Below are 23,196 nucleotides of genomic sequence, written 5' to 3' on the forward strand. Positions count from 1 at the left end.
TACACCCAATGCTTTTAATTTAATTTGTATAAGTCTTTACTACATATATTATATGAGTCTGGACAGACATGGATGTAAACTACAACTGTGAGGTAGTTATTCAAGTTTACTATTATTTGACAATTAGCAATTTTAATTATGTCTTACGTGCAAAAGTAAGTGTACATTTTTTAATTTTTTATTATATCAAGTCAGAATCTCAGCTCTTAGAGGGCTATTCCTCATAGATTCTTGGGTTGGAATCCATAACCAACACTCCATTTTGCTCACTTTCTTTCTAAAACCAAGCCCTTGTCATAGTAGGATGCTGGATATCACCGTGTGTGATATGTATGTGTGAGAGCATGTTTGTAGTATGTGGCCATCTCGTGTACAAAGTGTGTGATGAAGGGCTCTCTAATCAATCAGCTGTCTGTTTGATCGAGCGTCTGGGAGTTCCGATATACTTTAGTGAATTGCCTCTGATAAAAAAAGTAATTTGTATCCCAACTTTCACACACAGACTACAGAGGCCGAGAGCGATGCACTTAAACACACATACACCATGATGAAAACATCAACCAAGCCGAACACACACACACACACACACACACACACATAAACACAGAGGCGTAAAAAAACAGCCTCAAGTAATATTGTTCTATTCCTCGATCCATATTTTCTCTGAAAGTGTGTTTCTCTCTTACACACACTGTCACAATGCACTTATCCCTCGTTCTATCTAATAATCCTGGATGTCTCTCTCTCTCTCTCTCTATATATATATATATATATATATATATGTGTGTGTGTGTGTGTGTGTGTGTGTGTGTATATCTCTGTGAAGATATTGGTTGATGATCATAAATAGCTTTTCTCTGACAGGGTGCCATCACGGACACTGAGAGCTTGGGGGAGAAGTAGAAAGGGGGGACATTACAATGAAAAGAGGGAGATGGAGAGAGCGATAGAGGGAGGAAGTAGGAAGAGGAAGGAGAGGAAAATGCAAGAAAGATGGAGGTGGAGGTTATGTGCATCAAGGCTGCGTGACAGGTGTCAGGTATCCACAGATGAATGTTCCGCACATATAACACAACAAGCTGGTGCCGTGAATTCTCAAACAGCAGCCGAGACCTTTAGACGCGTCAGCTGCAGAGAGAGAGAGAGACAAGCTTTTATTCCTAATCTTGCTTTTTTGGGGTATACTCTAGTCAAGTCAAGTCAATTTATTTATAGAGCACATTTAAAACCAACCTATGGCTGAACAAAGTGCTGTACAAAGTTATATTATGTTATAAAAACAAAGGAAGACAATACAAATATAGACACAATGAGCATCATACAAACAACACACTTCTATACAAATGTCCCTAAACTAAATCATACGCCAAAGAAAAAAAATGTGTTTTAAGACGAGACTTAAAGATCTCGGCAGTAGAGGAGGACCTAATATGAACGGGAAGTTTGTTGAGTCTCGGGGCCACAACGGAGAAGGCACGATCACCCTTTGTTTAAGATTCCGTTTAATTGTTGTTTAATTTTGCTTTTTTGGGGGTATATACTGTTATATATATATCTGTTATATGAGTCACATTTCAGGGGGTGGGCACACACAGGCACACACACATACACACACAGGCACCCCTCCGTCAGGTTTGATGAGGTGTGTGAACCGGCTGCATCTGTCATTCCTCCGTCCTCCCTCTCCGAGAGCAGCAGTCTATTTCTCTGCATCGATCCCAGTTTATCTTCCCGTAAACCTGGACCCTTTTTTTTCTCCCTCTTGCTCACCTCCTACTCTCCTATCCTCCTACCCTCCTCTCCTTCCTCCTCATTGCTATCGATCAGCCTGTGTGTTCAACAAAGCAGAGAGCAGCCAGTGGTTAATGTAGAGGCTGGAGGAGCTCTGCTCACCGTCCGCGGATCCTCTTTCCCTCCTAATGTTCCCAATCAGACTCTAATAGACCCTGGGTTAGAGCAGCGAGGCTCACCACTCTCTTCTCACTCCTCTCACCTTTCACTTCTCCTCTCTTTCTCTTCAACAAATATCTGTCTGCACTGTATGTCTGCCAGGCGCATTTTTAGCTGATGGCCGTTGATTTCGCTAAATGATCCGATAGCTGTCGTCGGCAGATTTCTTTTTTCCATACATTTATTCATCCAAGGAAGGATTCGCTTCTGCTGAGTATGCACACGCTTCACCAATGTCCTGCTTTGCATTTTTTATTTTATTTTTTACAGTAATGCATATTAATTCCTTGGAGCTGCCCAGTACAACCACAGTCTGCTAATTTTGGCTACTGGGAACTGCCCAACACCAGAAGCACAAACTCTTTCATTGTTTGTCCAGACTTCTCTCAGTCACTGAGCACATTGAATCTAGCTCAGTTGCCTTGCTCAAGGGCACTTTCTTTGTGAGTAGTTGTTGAGTCAGGGAAAAATTGTCTCTGGCTATTTTCCTTTTACAGCTTTTGCTTCCCTTCCAGGGAAACGAATGAATTTTATGAATGAAAAGTAAAACAGCAATGTAAAAGAATAAAAGTGCAAGTGCATAATTGCCGCGGGGCACAGGGGGGGTTCACCGCCAATATTTGTAATGACCATCATCAAATGCCTCCAGAGGCTTAAAGCTAATGTTCTCCTCTTCAATATTCAATAGTGTTGAAGTGAGTGTAAAACACACTGGATGCTCATTGAACTCTTCCTGCTTCATGTTGGCGTGCAGGTCAACCAGCAGCAGTGAACACAACACAGCTGTGTGCATGTGCCAGAGTTGTCGGCTGGCAGAGTTGCAGTTGATGACTCACAGCTGTGCTACAGTACATAGGTAAAACGCTGCATCACTGATGCACATGTCGACTATAAACCAGTGTGTTACTGCTGCCGGTTGCTCAGTGTAACAGGCTGGAGTTTCACTCAGTCTTTTGAAAACTGGGTGTGTAGTAGAGCCCGACCGATATATCGGCGGGCCGATATTATCGGCCAATATTAGGCATTTTCCAAACTATCGGTATCCGCATTTATAATGGCCGATAAATGAATATTTAAACAATAAAATAAAAGCGGACGAAACACCTTTCAACCATGTTATGTTGGCGTTAGATAGTTTTTTGATAGTTTGTCCACCAGAATGTCAATTGTGTGAATGTCCCTGTTGGCAACACTCGTGTTTAACCCTTTAAGTTTCATATACTGTATATTTTGATGTTCCTCTGTTCTGTTGCGACAACTACATTATCATATTATATGAGGACTCATAAATAACTACTAACTATCGGAATATCGGAATTTTAAATCACCAAATATTTTTATCAATATCTGCCTTAAAAATCCTTTATCGGTCGGGTTGTAGTCTAAACTAGGGCCGCAACTAACGAATATTGTCAAAGAAAGAAGCGGCAGTAGCGCTTTTGGTATCCTTTTAACCACCGTTGCTCATGTAAGGGACTACAATTGACAAAAAGGAAGAAGAATTATGACCAAGAAAGTCATAAAAAATCATTTCCAGGTACTCAAGGTTGGTTAGAAAAAGTGATAAAAAAAGGCCTTTAATAAACAGGCCAAGGCATTAAACATACAAAGAACCTCTTTTCGGCATTGCCATTTAAACAAAAAACCTAGGACTGAAAAACCAAGGCATTGCCATGGAAACTGAGGCATAACTATAAAAAAAGATGTGTGGTCAAAATCCTCGTTGAGGCCAGGGAAACTGGTGCCCGTGAGGGTAGGGATCCAGCATACTTCTCTTTGTTTTAGGCGTAGGATTTTGTCCCCACCCCTGGCATCAAATCTGATGACCTCAATACTTGGCACTTTCAAAGTGGTATCACTCCCATGTTTAGCTTCAATGTAGTGTTTGGCCATAGGATGATTCAGATTCCCAGTACGAAAAGCGTACCTATGTTCGGAGAACAGCTGTTGTCGTTGGTGGTGATGGCGCAGTGGCTATGACACATTCCTTTGGTGTGGGAGATCTGGGTTCAAATCCTACTGTGATACATCAACCTAAGCAAGACACTTAACCCATTGTTGCTCTAGAGGCACGTGGCCTATGTCATATATAGCAATTGTAAGTTGCTTTGGATAAAAGCGTCAGCTAAATGTCACTGTCGATTAATCTTTTAGTTTTGATAAATCGATAGTTCTTTGGTCTATAAAATGTCAGAAAATGTTGAAATATGTCGATCAGAAGCCCAAGATGACGTCCTCAAATGTCTTGTTTTGTCCACAACTCAAAGATGTTAAAGTTGACTGTCACAGAGGAGTGAAGAAACCTGAAGATATTCACATTATATATTTAAGAAGCTGGAATCAGAGAATTTTGACTTCTTTTCTTGAAAAAATGACTCCAACAAATTAATCTACTATCAAAATAGTTGGCGATTAATTCAGTAGTTGACAACTAATCGATTAATCTTCTCCTGATGCTGATTGCTGTTTATTACCTTAATCTTATAGGATTATAAATATACATATATTATTTTAAATTGAGGGGTAATTATAGTATCCCCTCATGAGGGGAAATAATAATCCCTCATTGCACTGGAAACTTGTGTCGACACATAATTACAGCAGTTGCATTAGGTCAAAGTTGAAACAGGAAGTCGGCCTGTAAAACTGTGATGTTTCTTGCCTCATTTGACTTCTTTTTAGTGACGTCACTGTGTTCCCAGATTTGAGCAACTAAAGCCGCCTACACATGCCTTGTTCTCCTATGAGGAGAGCGGTGGAAACGACTTGGAGGAGGCGTTGCCCTTGGCGTGGCCCACCGCTCGAAATTGTCGCCAAGCTCTGCGCTCAAAGTCCAATCATTATTTCAACGTTGACCTCGTTGCCGCTGACCTACCAAAGCACAACCAAAGCCAGAATCAATGATGACGTTTACCTGCGCTGCGCTTTGCCTCTGGGACTGCAATATGCTCTGTACACCGCCTCGCGGTTTTTCCTATGATCGTGAGTAGGCGGCTTAACTTGATGAGTACAATGTCACTATTAGCATGGATGGCCATATCTACAAAAATAGGACATGGTTAAAGATGATGACGATGATCAGAAAGCAGTTCAGGTCCAGTTTTAATCATTCTATCTGAACAAGCTTGACACAGTCTGTCCCTGAGCTCATGAATGTCACAGCAGAGCCTGAGATACACAACTTCCAAAGAGCATGAACACATAGTGAGAGAAACACTTTAAATTCAGATAAATCTAAATGCTAATACAGCAGGCGGCTACGGGAATTAAATGTGCTGAAAGCAGGTAACGGTGCAGCAGCAAGATTGCAGTGCTCAGTGTTGATACATGCAGAAGACGTGTTTATAAGGACCACCTAATGGTAGAGAGACCTTTACCATGAAAGCCTCAGCCCATAATGTCACTCTAACCAGACGGTTCTCATGAACCATTCGTAAATATAGCTACAAAAAGTAATGTACTGTAATTTGTATGTACCTGGCTCACAGTCACCTGTTGTCAGCTAAACTCAACTGCAACGGCCCCTGAAAGGACCAGCAACTCGCGGTGCCCTGTACCTGGCTCACAGTCACCTTTTGTCGGCTAAACTCAACTGCGACAGCCTCTGAAACGGCCGGAACCTCAAGGTGACCAGTACCTGGCTCACAGCAACCCTTTCTCGGCTAACTTTAACTGGAAAGACCGCTAAACCTAATCGTCACGTAACCAGCCGGCAGTTGCCTGATTTCGTTGGATATCATACGAATTGTTGTGCATGAGTTTCTTCCTTTCAGTGCTGTTTTTCCTCTGCTGTCATTCTATTCATCTCCATTCTGGTATAACCCTCCCTCCCTCCCCACCCGGTTGACATTAAGGTGTGTGGGCTGATTCTATAGGAGTCCAGCTAGGTGTAACCTTTCTTCCCTGTGGCACCTCAGTGGGATCCAGGGCTCTGGGCTCAGCGTGAACTCCTGAACTCTTCCCGAAAGAAAATCTCAAAAAAACGCAGCTGAGGAGAGGACAGAGAGAGTGGGAGGGAAAGCGAAAGACCACTACTGGACAATTAGCCCCCCTAGGAGCATAGTAGGCGGCCTCCCCAAGCCAGAATACACTGTGATGGTTTCAGAGACTGACAGCCAGAGAGGGAAACCAGAGCGAGAGGGAGATAGTGTGTGTGTGTGTGTGTGTGTGTGTGTGTGTGTGTGTGTGTGTGTGTGTGTGTGTGTGTGTGTGTGTGCGTGTGTGTGTGTGTTCTTGTTTAACTATATTCGTGGGCTCCAAAAATTGGGAATACAGTATACTTGTGGGGTCTGTGGGCTTTGTGGGGCCAAAATGCTGGACCCCACAACTTCAAAGGGCTGTTTGAGGGTTAAGACTCGGTTTTAGGATTAGGGTTAGAATGAGGTTCTGGTTAGGGTTAGGGTAAGGGTTAAGTTTAGGCATTTAGTTGTGATGGTTAAGGTTAGGGTAAGGGGCTACGGAATGCATTATGTCAATGGCGGGTCCCCACAAAGATAGTGAAACGCACTTAGTGTGTGTGTGTGTGTCGTTGTGTTTTGCATTCACATGCCCAGCGGTTGTTGTTACGGAATGAGACAGTACGTCAGGTGCCCGCAGGCGTCAATACGACCATTTCTATTATTCAGAGCTGATTAAGCGCTAGACCGTACAGCGGTGAACGCTTTTTAATGAGAGAATACAAGAGAGAAAGTTTGTCAGCTTTTTGTTTGTCTGAATCTGCCCAACGGGGGGGGGGGGACGGAGCATATTTGCCGTGCTGATTTGAGTAGTGCGCTGGTGTGTGAGGAGCAGGTTGCAACAATATGTGAGTGGTGGAATTGAAGAAGTTTATGTGCTGGTGTGCATATGACACGTGATGAAGCATTCCTTTTATGTTTTTGTATGTGAGTACAGTGTACATGCATGTATTATTCGAAATAAATGTATGTGTGTGTGAATATACTGTATGCACGCATGTGTGTGTGTGTGTGTGTGTGTGTGTATGTGTGTGTGTAGTAGAGCTGCGAAGATTAATCGATTAGTTGTCAACTATTAAATTAATCGGCAACTATTTTGATAATCGATTAATCAGTTTAAGTATTTTTTTCTGGATAAAAGTAAAATCTCTGATTCCAACTTCTTACGTGAATGTGAATATAAGTCCTCCAAACCGTACAACAATATGATATACCCACAGGAGCGTTTTTCGCGGTTTTGAACGTAAATATTGAGGTTTTAAACACTGGTTTTGGGTTCAAATCAGACCTTACTTAAGTTCCGGTTACGCATGTGACGCTGAAAGTAAACAAAAAAAACTTGCCGTTGACTTTTTATTTTCAAACTGGAAATGAACCCCCCCTCCCCTGGGTGAAAGTCCTGTGTTGGTTTGAGCCATCCACCACCACAACCTGCCTCTTCCAAATTTGGCGCTCCTACACTTCGTCACCCGACTTCCTGCTTTGCTCTCGTCATTAATACTACAGCCACTATCATCTTGGGCTTCACGAAGCAGTGATCAACATTTTCACCATTTTCTGACATTTTATAGACCAAAGAACTAATCAAATAATTGAAAAAAACAAATCTACAGATTAATCGACAATGAAAATCATCGGTAGTTGCAGCCCTGGTATGTAGGAGTCTGTACATGTGTACAGCAATTATATTCGTAAATATTACAGTATGTATATGTAAATATGCACCTAAAACAGTGTCGGTCTAAATGTGTGTGTGTGTGTGTGTGTGTGTGTGTGTGTGTCTGTCCGTCCCCTTGAGCAAATCTGATCGACCTGTGACTACATGGGGATTATGGAGTAGCACACACACACACTTATATAATAAGTGTGCATTGATGAAAGGTCAGAGCGCTATCCCAGCATCCCCCAGGCCTGCACATGGGGCCGGCAGGTCGAAGCAGGGCACAGTGCACGTGGGTTTCACCATTGCTCACCGCACTCATGTGCACATCAGACACAACATACGGCGGGCACAAGGGCAACCAGAGAGAAAAGGGAGAGGGAGCCCCAGATACACACACACACACACACACACACACACAGATAGACAGTTTGTCTGCTCGCACATACATAACCTGGTTAATGCCGGCTTTCTGAGGTAATCTTATTTCTTACATCTCAAGTAAACCAAAACCTGGTTTCCACAATCAGGTTAAAGGATTAAGAGAAATCTGGTTAATGTAGCTAGATAGGGAATCTCTCTCTCTCTCTCTCTCTCTCTCTCTCTCTACTCTCTCTTCAGACGTTCAACGAACCCCTTAGCCCAAAACAAATGCTATTTTCATGCTCACGTTAACACTTTACTGTTCAGATGTCATTTTACTGCACTGTGTTGGGGTTATTTTGTCCCAATCAGTCACTAGTGACTGGCGTATCTGTCTGTCTGTCTATTTTAGTGGACAAGGAAGCTAGAAACAGTTACCCAAACGGTTGTCATGACGATGAAAAAAATGGGCTGATTTCATCTGCTGTTTAGTCAATTTACAAAATTGTGAAAAATTATTGGGTAATCATTATCATTTTATCCCGGGAATAGTTTCCAGTAATAAAAACTATTTTCAGGAAAAAAAACACTGCTCCTGGTTGCTGCATGAACATATATATCTATATATATATATATATATATATATATATATAACTGATAATGACAGTGCTCAGCATAAGTGAATACACCCATGCTATAAGTTGACTAAAAAGAGGAATAAAAAATCATCTTTTGGAAACTGATCTTAATGCCTTAATTAAAAAAATGAGGAAAAATTTTAAAACCTTTAAGGACACCAATTTTCTTTGTGAATGAATAATGTATCGTAAATAAATAAATGTTTTCCTTAAAATACAAGGGGTATAAGTCAGTACACCCCTATGTTAAATTCCCATAGAGGCAGGCAGATTTCTATTTTTAAAGGCCAGTTATTTCATGGATCCAGGATACTATGATCCTGATAAAGTTCCCTTGGCCTTTGGAATTAAAATAGCCCCACATCATCACATCCCCTTCACCATACCTAGAGATTGGCATGGGGTACTTTCCTTAAGATCATCTCTCAATGCAAATCCGGCCAGCTATTAGGCTAACTGAAATAGACTTACTGAAAGTCACGTCCAATCCCCAAATGATTGGAGTGAGATCGGCCTCCATCAGGCGTGCGTTTACGGCCACAGACCAAATGCACAGATGGTCCCGCTGTCCGATGAACTGGACGTCAGTCTCTCTGGTTTCATCTTCCCGCCCGCGCCTCCTCTTCTATCACGTCTTGGGGTCTGAGCAGGTGTTTGGCCCCAAGTTAGAGTCCAAATCAGATCCATTTCATCTGTAATCAGCTGGAGCCCCTGGCACTGATGGAGGAGATCAGAGCGCCGCTCAAAGAATTATAAGCCGACCACGCCTGACCAGCCAACCATGACACGGACAAGGCGACCGAGGGGGGGGGGGGATTGAGCGAGCAAGAGCTTCAGTAAGGATGAAAGGAGAGAAGATGGAGATTTGAAGGCCTGCAGAATCTCCCAGGGGAGAGACATGAAAGAGCAGGGTGCTGGAGGGAGGCAGCAGCGTGGGATGCAAAGATGTTACACTGCAAACTCTCGTGGGAGTTTTATTTTTTTGACGTTTCCATCAAGTGGAAGTAGGTTGTTTAAAGTCAAACGTGGTGCTCCGTTACGCTTCAGTTTGAGGTAATTAGGATTGGAGGGGAATTCCTGTCACCATGGGTAAGGAAAGTCAATGACATCAACTTGATGCTGTTGAATTGATCAATGCATTCTCATGAACGGGTTTGTATGATATCGTATCATATGCGGCAACAAAAGTTAAGTTTAGATACCGAAATGACTAGTTAAGTTTAGGAAAAAGATCTTGGTTTGTATTAAAACACTCCGAAGGAACACACATTTCCTGGGTGAAAGTCTTTTGTTTTCCGCTCTCCAGCTTGAAAGTCCTGTGAACGCTTTTCAAACGTATGATTCACGAGAACAGGCTGAATTGATTGATGCCTCGCCGCTGGTTAGCAAATCATTAATTGTGTGCAAGCATGCACTCAGGTGCATGAAACTTGATGGGTGGCTCACATATTGATGGAGGTACTTTTTTAAAGGGGTATCTCAAACGCTTAAAGGTGCCGTAGGTAGGATTGTGAAGATCCAGGACTTAGCCAAAAAATTTGAACATCAACAACTTCTCAGTCCCTCCCCCCTTTCTGCTAAAGACCAAAACGTCTCCTAAGCCCCTCCCCCCACAAGGGAGAATGAATGCGTGTGCATGAGCAGTGACTGACACGCAGTTAGACACCCCCCCTGGCCCTGATTGGTGCATCTGAACAGGGAGCGGTGGATTTTTGCAAATCGCGCTACAGGCTGTAGGTGGTGTTAGAGGAGCCAGATTTTTTTTTTTTTTTTAATGACCATCTTCATGTAGTTCTACTACATAGGGTCAGTTTCAGCAAATATGACAGAAAGTTAGTTTTATAAGTCTTACCTACTGCACCTTTAACATCATGTTGGACGCTATGGCACGATCACACACACAAACTCTTTGGCATTCATCTTCTACATTCATACACACGCTCACACGCTGCATGCGGCTGAACAAACCGTTCTTTGATTGTCAGTCTTTCATCCGCACACACAGCTCTTTAATGTGAGTTGGTCAACATAAAGACTCAACACACCCATTTGGTCAGAGCGATATTCACAGACATGCAAGTTAATGCTATCACTTACATGTAGACTCATTCAGGCTTGATATTGCTTTAAACCGTGCATGCACACTCTCATATACTTAAACACACACCGTACCTGCTTTAAGTGTTCACCTCTGTCTTTGTACAAAGACTCTCAGATGCTGAGTACAGTGTGGGTGGTGTATGCATGTCTGATTGTCAATGGAGTGTCCATGTCTGCTCCATTAGCTTCACACTCTGAATAAAAGATCAGTTGTCTTCATCTTTCCTGTCACCGTATGGGAAAAAGCTTTTCGGTGCTATGTTGAGCTGTAAGGTTTTTGTTTCCCAGGCCTGTTGCACGCATGGCTCTGCAGCACTGTTTGAACAAGTGAGAAGAAATAGCACAATGCTGAAGTCCTTGTTGACTTCCTTCATTTCACGTTCCACAAGTCATCAATTTTGTAGGGATTGCTGTAACACGATATTTTTTCATACCGATTTCATATTCATTTTGCTCTGGACTTGAACACTGGAACTTTAAATCTCTTCTTTGATGCAACGTCACAAGCAGAGCCATTGTATATTTTGACAGTATTGTCATACAGAGCGACTTACAGCGTGTAAGCTCGGATCCAAATCACCATAGCTGTTTTGGAGGAACCTCCCTGTTTATAAAGGCTGATTTTCTGATCAAAACATTTCAGATGTATAAAAACCATTTAAATTGGTGAAATTATCATATGATAAATCTTCTTCCAAGGCTATCTGGTGGCTTCACAGACTCTCAGATAACATTTTGAACCACCAGAATACTAAATGAACTCGGGTTACAAATTATCACTTGGCAATGAATCCTTCTGTGTGGAAAATGTATCACGCTTTGAACTATTTATCTGTAAGAGCTCTCTTTGAAAGTTCAAAAAGCTGAACCGTGGCACCAAATGAACTGTTCCTCCTATAAGACCCATTTTTTTCTACTTAAGTGACATCCACTTCTTGTGTGATGGAGATTCCTCCCTAGTCAAAGGTAGGAAATGACAATCACCCTATCAAGTCTTTCTTATCTATTGTTTAGTCCTAAAAGTCTTTTTCCAAACAAATGAAAAAAACCAGTGCAGTGAGATCATAACCTCCACCAAAGCGGTTTTGTTTTTGGTTAGGTTTATTTGTCTGTCTGCCCAATTTTCATGAAACTTAGTGGAAGGATGTACAGGATAGGCCAAGGAAGAACCCATTACATTTTTTTACTTTCATTAACATTGCGAGATTAGGCATGGCCTTGGTAGAAGTCTGCATTATTTAAGTGCCCCTCTAGTTTAAACATGTTTTCAGTAACAATTTCCTCAAATTGAGTGCCATTTTCTGTATACTAATGCCATGTGCTGAATTTTTCTGTGTTGTTTCAAGATACTGACACTCAGTAATGAGGCAAAAGTCTACAGTCAGCCATGCTAGCAGCTCTGTGAGGCTGCACTTAGAGGTGCTTTGAGCTAAATGCTAACATCAGCATGCTAACATGCTCAGTGACAGTGCTATCATGCAGAGTTTCACCAGCTTAGTTTAGCGTGTTAGTATGCTAATATATAGCCTACTAATTAGCACTAAACACAAACTAACTAACTAGTTTGAAGATGTTTTTAATAACAATTTTCTTCACTTGAGTGCCATTCTCTGTATTCTAATGCCATGTGCTGCCTTTTCCTGTATTGTTTCAAGATACTGGCACTCATTTCCAGAATGTTCTTGAAACAAGGTGATTTGTAATGAGACCAGGTTCAAATTATTTTTCTGCACTGGCAGATGTTTTCATTTGTACTAGCAAAAGTCTACAGCCAGCCGTGCTAGCAACTCTGTGAGGCTGCACTTACAGGTGCTTTGAGCTAAATGCTAACATCAGCATGCTAACATGCTCACTGGCAATGCTAACATGCAGAGTTTAGCATGTTCACCAGCTTAGTTTAGCGTGTTAGTATGCTAATATATACTAAGTAGCACCAAACACAAACTACAGCCGAGGCTGATGGGGATGCCATTTGTTCTGCAGGTATGTGGTCATAAACCAAAGTATTGGACAAATAAAAAGTTAGGGAATCACCAAAATCATCACAATTCATTCTGAGCGGGACATGAATATCTATGTCAAATATCTGTAAGTCCATCTAATAGTTTTTTAGGTATTTTCACTATAAACTACAAATGTCGACTTCATGGTGGCGCTGGAGGAAAGGTCAGTAGGATTTCTCCTCTGGGGACCCTAAACTCCTGCACAACATTTCATGGCAGTCGAGCCTATAGTTGTTGAGATATTTTTCTAGTAATTACTTCTAGTCCTTTTATATCATACTTCATTCTAGAGAGTTAGTCTTGGTTTAAAAACTGAGATTCATTGTCCCACAATGCTCTTATTGCTGTTTCAGACGCTTTCAGCATTATAAATTTGTTGGGACATTTTTCAAATAAACCAATGTAGAAACCTGGCTATTGGCAGCCTCAGAAACCCATACATGTCCAACCATGTATGCACCAGTGCTGCTCCTTCCACGATGATGATTACAAAGTGAGGGGAGCGCAGCATAAAAGTCCTGGAGCCGCTCTCATCCCACCGTCCACGAGGTGTGAAATCGTTTCATCCAGTTTGTTCTATTTAGGTGAAACAGCTTCTGTGCGTGTGTGTTAGAGTTTGCACTTGTGTGTGTGTTCAAATGCTCCTGGAGCAATAAAAGGTGGAGGGAAAGGGGAGGGGACGGGGTTGCAGGAAGGAAGGAAGGAAGACAGCTGACGGTAGCTGTGTTTGTTTTGCAGGGAAGGGAGAGGGGAGATGTAGGGTGGGAGCAGTTCTTTAGTCAGTCCGTCCGTACGTACGTGTGTGTTTGTTTTTATAGTGGCAGTTATGGGTCAAAGAACATTAAGTCTGTTCCAGTGTGAAAGACAGAGTGGAGCGCGGTGGGTGATGTGCCCTAGCTCACTGACCCACAAAAGGGTCAGAGGTCGGGGTTAAAAGTCAAACAATGCCTGGAAGGACTAGCAATTAGCTGGGACTGCACCAGTGTGTGTGTGTGTGTGTGTGTGTGTGTGTGTGTGTGTGTGTGTGTGTGTGTCAACATGTGAGGAAGGGTAGGAAAAGGCTGCCAGGAAAGGAGGGTTTGGCAAAAGGAAGGGCAGTAAGAGGACAGCGGAAAGCAGAGACACAGAGCGATGAAGAAAAGAGGACAGACAGATGGGGGTTGAAAATGTTCTTGTCTTCCTTTCTTTTTCCCTGACATCCGTTCACTTCGAAGAAACGACCCTGGTTTGCTTCTCCCTACGGGCACTCATCTTACCTCCCAATACAGTCGGACAAGAATACACACACACTGAACACACACAAGCACACATTCAGGCCCCACGACAACAAAAAAATGCCCACATACGTGCTCAGCAAGCCAATCAGAACATGTGGCCTATTTCTCTGTATGTTTTAATGAGCTCTCCATTGTGGAGTGCTGACTAAAAGTATTAGGCTGCCGCGTCTCAGCTCATTAGCTAAACCAGGCTCAACAACAACACCAGCAGCTAAAAGATGATTTGATACCGCCTGCAGAGTTATGTGACGCCGCAGGACCTTAAAGAGGCCGCGGTGAGAGACTGAGCAAGTGAGTTAATTTGGTCATCAGGGGAGAGCGAGTCTGAATCTCGCTCCTAACAACACAACCAGGGATCATAAGCACCCGCTTGATCGAACGAAGAAGACAAATACATCATAGAGTGACTTCAGCTGTCTCCCCTGGCGTCCATAAAGTTCCCGCCGCAGAAGTGGCTTGCTGATTCACTGGGCAGTTTTAGCAGCACGGTGGAAACAAATGAAGAAGGCAACAACGCTGAATAGAAAACAAAATTGCACCTAGCTAATCTGTTCTTAGTTGATTGTTATTGCTCTATGGTGAATGGCGCAATTTCCAATATTGTCACTGTATGGAATCCCTGAGCGACATGCTATTAAAGCAGCTAAATGAGTCACACTGAACTGAGGACTGTTTTTAAAGGCTTTGTACAATTCCAATGTTAAATGCATGATTTTTAATTGTAACTGAGTACTTTTTTTATTGTGGAAATGCTACTCATTATTTATTTATTTTTTTTATTACCAAATAGTATATACAAGTAGACTTAACACACTAAAATACTAAAAACAAGAACAAGATTCCTGTATTAGGAATTTATTATGCAAAATTACATTTCTTGTTGTTTTACTACAATGGCATTGAGCTGTTCATTATCTGACATTTCTCCAGCCAGACATTCTAATCCCAGTTTTATTGTGTGACACATTAAAGAATCCGTGGGAAAAGTATGTGATAATCAGTGTTGCCCACAAAAACACTCCTTCCATGCTTGCCAATAACTTGCTTCACCTGGTCCGTGCTTGTAAAATATCCACCGTGCAGGGCTTCTAACCTAAAACCAGAGAATGTCTCTCTCTCTCTCTCTCTCTCTCTCTCTCTCTCTCTCTCTCTCTCTCTCTCTCTCTCTCTCTCTCTCTCTCTCTCTCTCTCTCTGTCTCTCTCTCTCTCTCTCTCTCTCTCTCTCTCTCTCTCTCTCTCTCTCTCTCTCTCTCTCTCTCTCTCTCTCTCTCTCTCTCTCTCTCTGTCTCTCTCTCTCTCTCTCTCTCTCTCTCTCTCTCTCTCTAATAATTATGATGTCATTGCAGATAATAAACAAATTCTGTGCATGTCCCTCAAAGGGTTCGTTGAAACAATAATATAAAAAAAGAGAAGAAGAATAATTATGTTCTTATGTTGTGGCAGGAGAAGACATATTTAGCTGCTAGCCATGCTGTTTGTCCTCAGTGTAGGTAGTGAAGCCAGAAATCAGTCTCCATATTTGTAAGTACATAAGAAATGCAGTTCTCTTTCTCTCTCTCTCTCTCTCTCTCTCTCTCTCTCTCTCTCTGTTTCTCTGAACCAACAGGTGCATGAGCAGTAGAGCGAGGGGAGATTGTTTTGTTATGTTTATAATCAAAATAGTATCAAAAGAAATCATCAGAATGACGTGCATACACATGAAGCATTGGGAAAATAAAACTAAATGCCGTGCCAAACTGAAAAAGACAACAACGGAACAAATCCAATGCAAAGTAGTGTATAAAAATAAGTTCACACTAAAAACATGAAAGATATTGTATACATTTGTTTTTCATAGCTTTTTTGTTTCGTGAGGAAGAAACCGTTGACACATAGATTATAGTTCCATTTCCTTCATACATATAAATAATAGTTTTTTTGTAAATATTGCATTTGTGAATGTGGAATTTGAAAAAAAAATGAAAAATGCAGTAGCGTCTTTGTCACTATAATCATAGCAACCAAAAACAATATTTCTATAGTAAATCTGTCCACAGCTCAAACTTGTATAAGACCAAAATAAATAGGAGCGAGTTGCAGGATGTTATTCACAGAAAGAGCAATTTACATCTATGCCCCTCTTTGGATGGATTTGAAAATCAAAAGAAATCAACGTTTAGTTTGACGCTTTGGCTGGTGACAAACAGTTGTGCTCCGTCAGCGGAGGAGAGGAAAGAGAGGGAGATGGACTCCAAGAAAAGCAGAGAAAGGCAGCAAACAGAGGAAGAGGAAATGATGATGTTTTTTTTAAGCTTTTCCTCAGCTGAAGCCTTGTATCCGCTGCTTTGCTACCCTCTTCCTCCTCATCTTCCCCTGCAGTGTTTACACACTGCCTCTTCACTTAATCCGGCCTTCAGGATGCCCACTTCACTCGGTTAGCTTTCAGCACAGAGACAGAAGGATGGATGTTGAGGGAAAAGAAGAAGAAACAGAAAAAACCTCCTCGTTTTTTTCCCTTCTTTTCTTACTCCATAACTCGCCCACCAATTCTCTCATTCTTTCAACCCTTCATCCCTCCCTCACTCTTTCCATCGCAACCTCTCAATCTCAATCTGGGCTCACTCAAGCGTTGGCCACCGAGGCCTCCAGCATCGATCCAATAAAGCCGGTAGCCGCCACTGCGAGGCTTGAAGAGCTTTCACCCAAACCCAGCGTTTAATCACGCTCATTAAACGGCACGCCGCTATGATCTGATCTCGGGGTGGAGGGTGGCTCTTCTTATTTTCCTCGCAAAAGTGTAATCAATAACAGTCACTGTGGTTGGACATGAGCACACACACACACGCACACGCACACACACACACACACACACACACACAAAATCTAAATTGTTCATGCCAGCACTGGAATTTAATATTCACATGTGGGAATAGATTAGGAAGAGAGAGTAGGAGAGATGCAATGTGCTACATGTACAGAGGTATTTTGTTTTTGTGCTGGGTTAAAGTAAATATAGTTGACATTTTGTTGCCCAAAATCAGAGTCAGTGGGTTCCCTTCTCCAATGAGCATGCATCATCAAAGGCGCCATTTCACTCGCTGATACGCAGTGCAGAAAGCTTATAGAAGGTGTGTGTGCGTTTCTGCGCGTGTGTGGACCTTTGCATTTCAACTCTTATGAATATGACATTAAGAAAGACCCATCAGTCCTTATATCTGCAGTGGTGAAGTTAAAGTTCAGTAATTGGTTTAGTATTAAGGTGAGAGTAATTGGACTTGGTTTAGATTATGATCAGTGAGTTGGAGATGCAGTGGGTTTATTATAGGTCACCTTTAAATTAAAGGGCCAGCTCACCCAAATTACTACTAAAAGTAGTACCACCAGTCACCATTCCCAGTGGTATCTCGCCATGCAGATTGTTTGGTTTTTTTACGTGCTGTGGTTTGAAATCTCTGGGATTTCTGCTGCCATTTGAATACAACAGAAGTGGGAGGATTTTAGCTTGTGGCACTCGTGGCATTTAAAAATGACATTTAAATGTAACAGTGACATCCCTTTGCAGACAGTGTCTTGTGCAGGTACTCGAATCCGATTGGAACTACTTTCTACCGAGAGAGAAAAAGGTCTCTATGTGAAAACCATGGATACAATGTTTTGTAGATTAGGTCTACTTCAAACAAAGTGCTTATCAGGTTATGGAACACTATCTAGAACCCCAATTTCAGATAGCATAATCATGTGGGGCGGCTTCTGATGATTTTTGTAACCTTTAGAAAACAGACAATCGATAACATACTTTTAATGTACAATTTTACGCGTTCAAGACCATGAATGTCTTTGAGAATAGAGTGTGGTCCAAATCAGTGCTATTAATTGTCGACTAAGACATGCAAAAGACTCGGGGATGCAGCCAGGAGGAGGTTATGACGGGAGGCTTGTCGCCCCGCTTTTGAGTGTGGTCATTTGAAATAGATACAAACACTTTGGTCATAAGATGAAGTCAAATGAAAGGAAAACAGAAACACCATTCTGAGATAGCAGTTTTAATTTCAAAAGGAAATATGATATATATACATATATATATATACATATATACCGTTAGCTCCGTTAGCTACATATATATATATATATATATATATATATATATATATATATATATATATATATATATATATTCCAAGTGGAAACATATACTACAAGAAAAGCAATGGCCCTAATACAGAGCTGTGGGGTACAACCCGAGAACAAATTGTTGTAAAAGATGGAGAGATTAGAAAAGGTATTGTATTGTATTGTATATTACTGTGATATTGTTACGTGGTTTTATGTTCATGATCTCATGAACAAAACAATCAAACAAACAAAGCCTTTACCCAGTGTTCATGTACTGTATACTCACGATATTCAAACAATCACAGTGACACGTTATATCGTCTATATCCATGACGTTCCGCTTTCTTTGTGTTGGAATTTTAAAGGGTAGGTTAGGGTAAATCTAGACAGCTAGCTAGATTATCTGTGCAATCTGAGTTTTCTGTTGCATGACTAAATCAACTTTTGAACGTACACGTTCCACCAAAACAACTTCCTTCCCGAGACTATTTCGCAGCGGCTCCTTACGATGCTTAGTGCTGCCCATGACGATTGTGATTGGTTTAAAGAAATGCCAATAAACCAGAGCACCTTTTTTTCCCCCCATCCCGGAATGCTGTGTGGACTAGCCAGACCCTCCTCCGCAGCACTGTAGAGGAAGGTCTGGCAACATTCTTTTATTAATTGAACTGTCCACGAATGGCATCATTGACAAAAGAATAACAGTTACATTTTAAAGTGCAGTTTTCTGCTGATACTCTCTTTCAACTAACTCAAAAAATCTGAGTGTCTTCCATGATTTGTCGCAGCCTTTTGCGATGTGTATATTGTGCAAGTTGATTTCGCGATGACGATAAAAAAAAAAAAAAAAGGATGTATTGCAGCCCTATCCCCTGCATTGTATAGGTTGTGTATAGCAGCAGAAATCTTAGAGACAGATATTTCACAACTTGGGCAGATAAAACCATCTGCATGACTAGATATCACTTGAAGTAAGTGAGAAAAGGTTTTTCTTAATGTGGGTGAATTTTTAAACAAGTAGGCCAATCAGTGTAGATTTTTTTAATGAAGACGACCGTCCAATAACAGTTTTCTTTTCATGGAAAAACAAGCAGAACATGTAATTTCTTTTTGTACTTCATGCATCATTGATTGTGGATGTGTATCAGCACAGGTGGCTGCAGCAAATCTACTGATGGCAGCAATCTAACATTATTTTCCCACTTGAACACTCTACTGATAAAAATAAATGAAGGCTGTTCACTGTTTAACTTAACATGTTGCAACTTGAATTATCACGTTTATGCTGCTAATTGATGTCACTGAGTTCACAATAGCTAAGTAACGATGTGACATACGGTAAAAGTTAATGGGCTGGCAGGTCCTCGCAAGCTGACAAAAACTTGAGAGTGTCATTGTAAGCGTGTAAGTACTATTTTTATGTAAGATTCCTCCTCTGGCGCTGTGCATCAGTCTCAGCAGCAGCAGCAGCGTAACAAGTCAATCATCCTGTGCTGTTATTGGACTATAATGTCGCTCTGTAGCCGCACACTTGACATGTTCATTAGGTATAAACCAATTCATTTACAACACAGTGCTATTGGATTGTCCTTGCCTTGACATTCATTTCTCAACACTTTGGTTGATGTGTTGCCAGCGCCAATTACCTTTGATAACTCAGCCCGAGTTTATTATACTGCTTGGCTTGACAAGATAAGCTATTTCTGAGCTTTTTTGAGTGCCGATAGCTGGATTGTCGCTCAGAGTGAGGGAGGGATAAAAAAAACAACCTTCCTGCATAACCCCCCCCCCCCGGCCAAAAGTCATTAATAAATAATTTTTTTTGGCAGACACACACAGCGGCACACACACATTGATTACAGCGTTGTCTTTGTTTGCTTTAATGATTTGCATAACTCATGTTTTACATTATTATACATTTTGATGACCATGTTAAATTTCATAGTACATGTTTTTCAAAGTGACTAATGTGTCTTTCAGTGCAGCTTGAATGTGCTGAACATTTGTTTGTGTGGCTTTTTGAAAAATGTGCAAGTTGTAAATACTGTTACTGGAAAGAAGGGATTCTTCAACCGAGCCAATAAAGGAAGTGAATTGCTGCTTCCAGCTGATGTGTTGGTTTTTCTTTCTCTCGGCAGGCTGCCAGGAGCCGGGCTGCTCTATCCAGTCCCTCTGATCAACTGATTGATCCCTCGATCCATCACTTCAACGCCAGTTCCGACGAATGGGAGCTGATATGGGAGCCATGGCCGGGACCAAGGTCTTGCTCCTGGTGTTCCTGGTTGGATGGGAGAAGTCGCTGGGTCTCAACTGGAACCCCATCCCACGCAAGACTGTTCGGTACCGAGGTGAGTGAGCAGTGTATTTCCAGCTGATAGAGGAGTTCGTCCTCAGGGGCCACTGAAACTTTCCAGAGAGAACCAGACTGAGAATTCCGTTAGGTATTGGCTCCTTAAAGTCATAATATAACAAAAAATACATTTCCCCTGTGTTCGTGTGTTCATTTGACTCCTGTTACATGCTAACCATTTTTATATCAAAATCGCTCTCTTTTCTCTTCCTAAAAATGAAAAAAAAAAGAACATTTTTAATGACTCATCCTGAACTTGCGGTAATAGATTCATCAAGGTTAGCTGGTTGCCCCAAAGGGGATTTGAGCTAGCAAAGTAGCTAGCAAACTGGTATCTTCACACAGACAGTTCCTAGGATATTGCTCTGCTAGCTACCTACGAGCTAACGGTGAAGTGTGTTTTTTCTATGGTGGGTGAAGTAAAAATACTCGAAAATGATTTTGTTAACATATATTTGGTATATATCAAGAGATAGTTGAACAGTTAACACAGGGATACACAATTAGAAGTAGAATTTTTAATTTCACTGTGTCTTTAAAGGCCTGTTCACAGTGGTTAAAACGTTGGTTCCATATAGTGACTACACGCAGGGCTAGTTGGTGCACTACTGTAGCTGGCTAGCTAGCAGCCGGAAATCTGAGCTTCTTTCTATTTTCTCCAAACTGGGCCGTTGCTGGGCTCACTAACTGTCAGATACAAGCAAGCTTGGTCGATAACAGGATAAAATGTTCACACCGTTTATTTTTTTGGGGCTTTTCCGCCTTTCATTTTTGACAGGACCGCTAGCTGAGAGAGCAGGTGAAGACATGCAGGAAATAGTCACAGGTTGGAGTTGAACCCTGGACCTCTGCGTCGAGGCATAAACCTCTCAGTATATGTGCACCTGCTCTACCACTGACCCAACCCTGCCACTGCAAGGTGTATTTAATGAATTTATACCATTGACTTCTATCTCTTTACAGTCTGACTAACTGCCCCAAACTATTCCCTTTTTAGTGGATCAGCTTATACTCCGACAGACGGGTGGTAAATAAAAAAACAGCAACTGGCATACATAGCTTCTATCTGTTCTCTGTTGTCTCAAAGATCAGTACTGTTAATACAGCTTGCTATTGGTGAACCTCCAGATTTACATACACCAAAGATGAACCTGACACAAAACATTTACTTTCCTGCCTTCGACCAAATGCACGGAGGCCAGGCCTCAAGATGGATTTTAAGGATGGCGGCAGTTGGTAGAATCCTCCACGTTGGCCTTGGAACGATTTAACTGGTCAGACATCTAAATACAAAAGCAGTAATTTCAGAAAAGTATTCCATTACAGCAACCAGGGAGGATTTTCCATTATATCAGAGTTGGATGCTTTCTGATTTTGTGTTAAGAGGTCGACATCAACCCTCAGTAAAACAATACATCAGTCTAATCCTAGGGCTCAACTGCATTTGCACTCTTTATCTCGGCCCTCCTCTGCAGCCAGACCCGACTTTCTTCACAGAACAATGCCAATTGTTGCAAGCTGAGAAATAGTCTTTTTTTTAATCCCTCAAAGGAGAAGTGCTGCATTCTCTCTCTTGGGGATTAGGGGAATACTATAAAGAAAGGGAAAAAAATAAGGAAAAGCTCACCTCTCTGTACCACCTATTCCACCGTTCATCCCATATCTATCTCTCCATTCCCTTCTCTTCCTCCTCTGTTTGCCTTTTATCTTTCCCCTCCCCTTTTTTTGCTTTGTATGCTGCAGCTCATCGTATGAACCCCAAATGCTCTTATGGCGTTTTCACAAAGAGCTCAGATTTCAGCCGCTCTTGAGGAGAATGGCGCTTGGTGGCGGTGGGGTGTGGAGATATTTCAAACCCAGCTTTCTCATGCTCTCCCCCCTTCCACTTCTCCCTTTTTTTTCCATACAGTCCTCCTCCTTCCTCTCATCTCTCCATGTTACAGTCGTCACTGGTGTTGTGGTGGCATGTGAGGACAGAGGATGGGGGGCGGAAACTATCGATAGGGTGTCGATACGTTCTGGGTAAATGCTCCAGTACTGCGTGACAAAGCAAAGCTAGTGAGCGGCCCAGATTTTGCTGCACTTTGCCCAGAGCACTCTTGTGGTAAAAACACACCAGACAGGGCCAACAGGGACAGCTACGCACTCATGGTCTTATATGGAAGGAGCAAAACAACTGCACAACCTAAAAGTATCTAATTTTCAGGATTTTCTGAAAAAAAACCTGGCTGTAGAAACAATTCATCTTTAGAATAAAAGCCTTGTTATGAAACACGGGAGAAGGAGGATCACGTCACTTCTATCGTACTTGATTCGAGTGTGGCACTTGAGTGGAGAAAGATTCTTGACATAAATTCATTTGCATTGGAAACAAGTGGGATTATCTTACACGTTGACAGCTTGCTCCACATGGTTAGAGGAAGAGAAAATATGAGATTTTCATGCTCAATACTGGGTAAAATGACTTATATGGAAGGGTGCTTGCCACGGTGCTGAGGAGGAGATAGGAGAGAGACGAAATGGAAAAACAAAGCTGCAGAAAGAGCGCGGGGGGGGTGGGGGGTGGAATGAGAAGAGAGAGAGGAGATACATAATGGAAGGAAAGCAAGAGAGAGACAGGTGGAAAGACATAGAGAGAGACTGGGAGAGAGAGACCGGTCACTAACTGCCTTAAAAGGACAGAAAGTAGCTGCAAACGACTGTCTGGAACGACAGAGAAAGGAAAACACACACACACACACACACACACACACACACACACTCTGCGCTTCATTTTGCATGGAGGCATCTCCCTACACAGACACACA

At 41.9% G+C, this 23,196-nt stretch overlaps 1 protein-coding gene across 2 annotated transcripts in view; it reads left to right on the forward strand.

Moving 5' to 3' along the window:
• The window catches only part of sema4c (sema domain, immunoglobulin domain (Ig), transmembrane domain (TM) and short cytoplasmic domain, (semaphorin) 4C), a 110,678-nt gene that overhangs the window by 35,307 nt on the left and 52,175 nt on the right, over window positions 1-23,196 (forward strand). For both annotated transcript variants that reach the window (XM_078250063.1, XM_078250064.1), the window contains one exon: window positions 20,178-20,387. In XM_078250063.1, the coding sequence (XP_078106189.1) occupies window positions 20,264-20,387 (124 nt within the window). In that variant the 5' untranslated portion in view covers window positions 20,178-20,263. The remainder of the gene's footprint in view (window positions 1-20,177; window positions 20,388-23,196) is intronic.

This window comes from Sander vitreus, chromosome 5, assembly GCF_031162955.1.
Source record: "Sander vitreus isolate 19-12246 chromosome 5, sanVit1, whole genome shotgun sequence".
Taxonomy (NCBI): domain Eukaryota; kingdom Metazoa; phylum Chordata; class Actinopteri; order Perciformes; family Percidae; genus Sander; species Sander vitreus.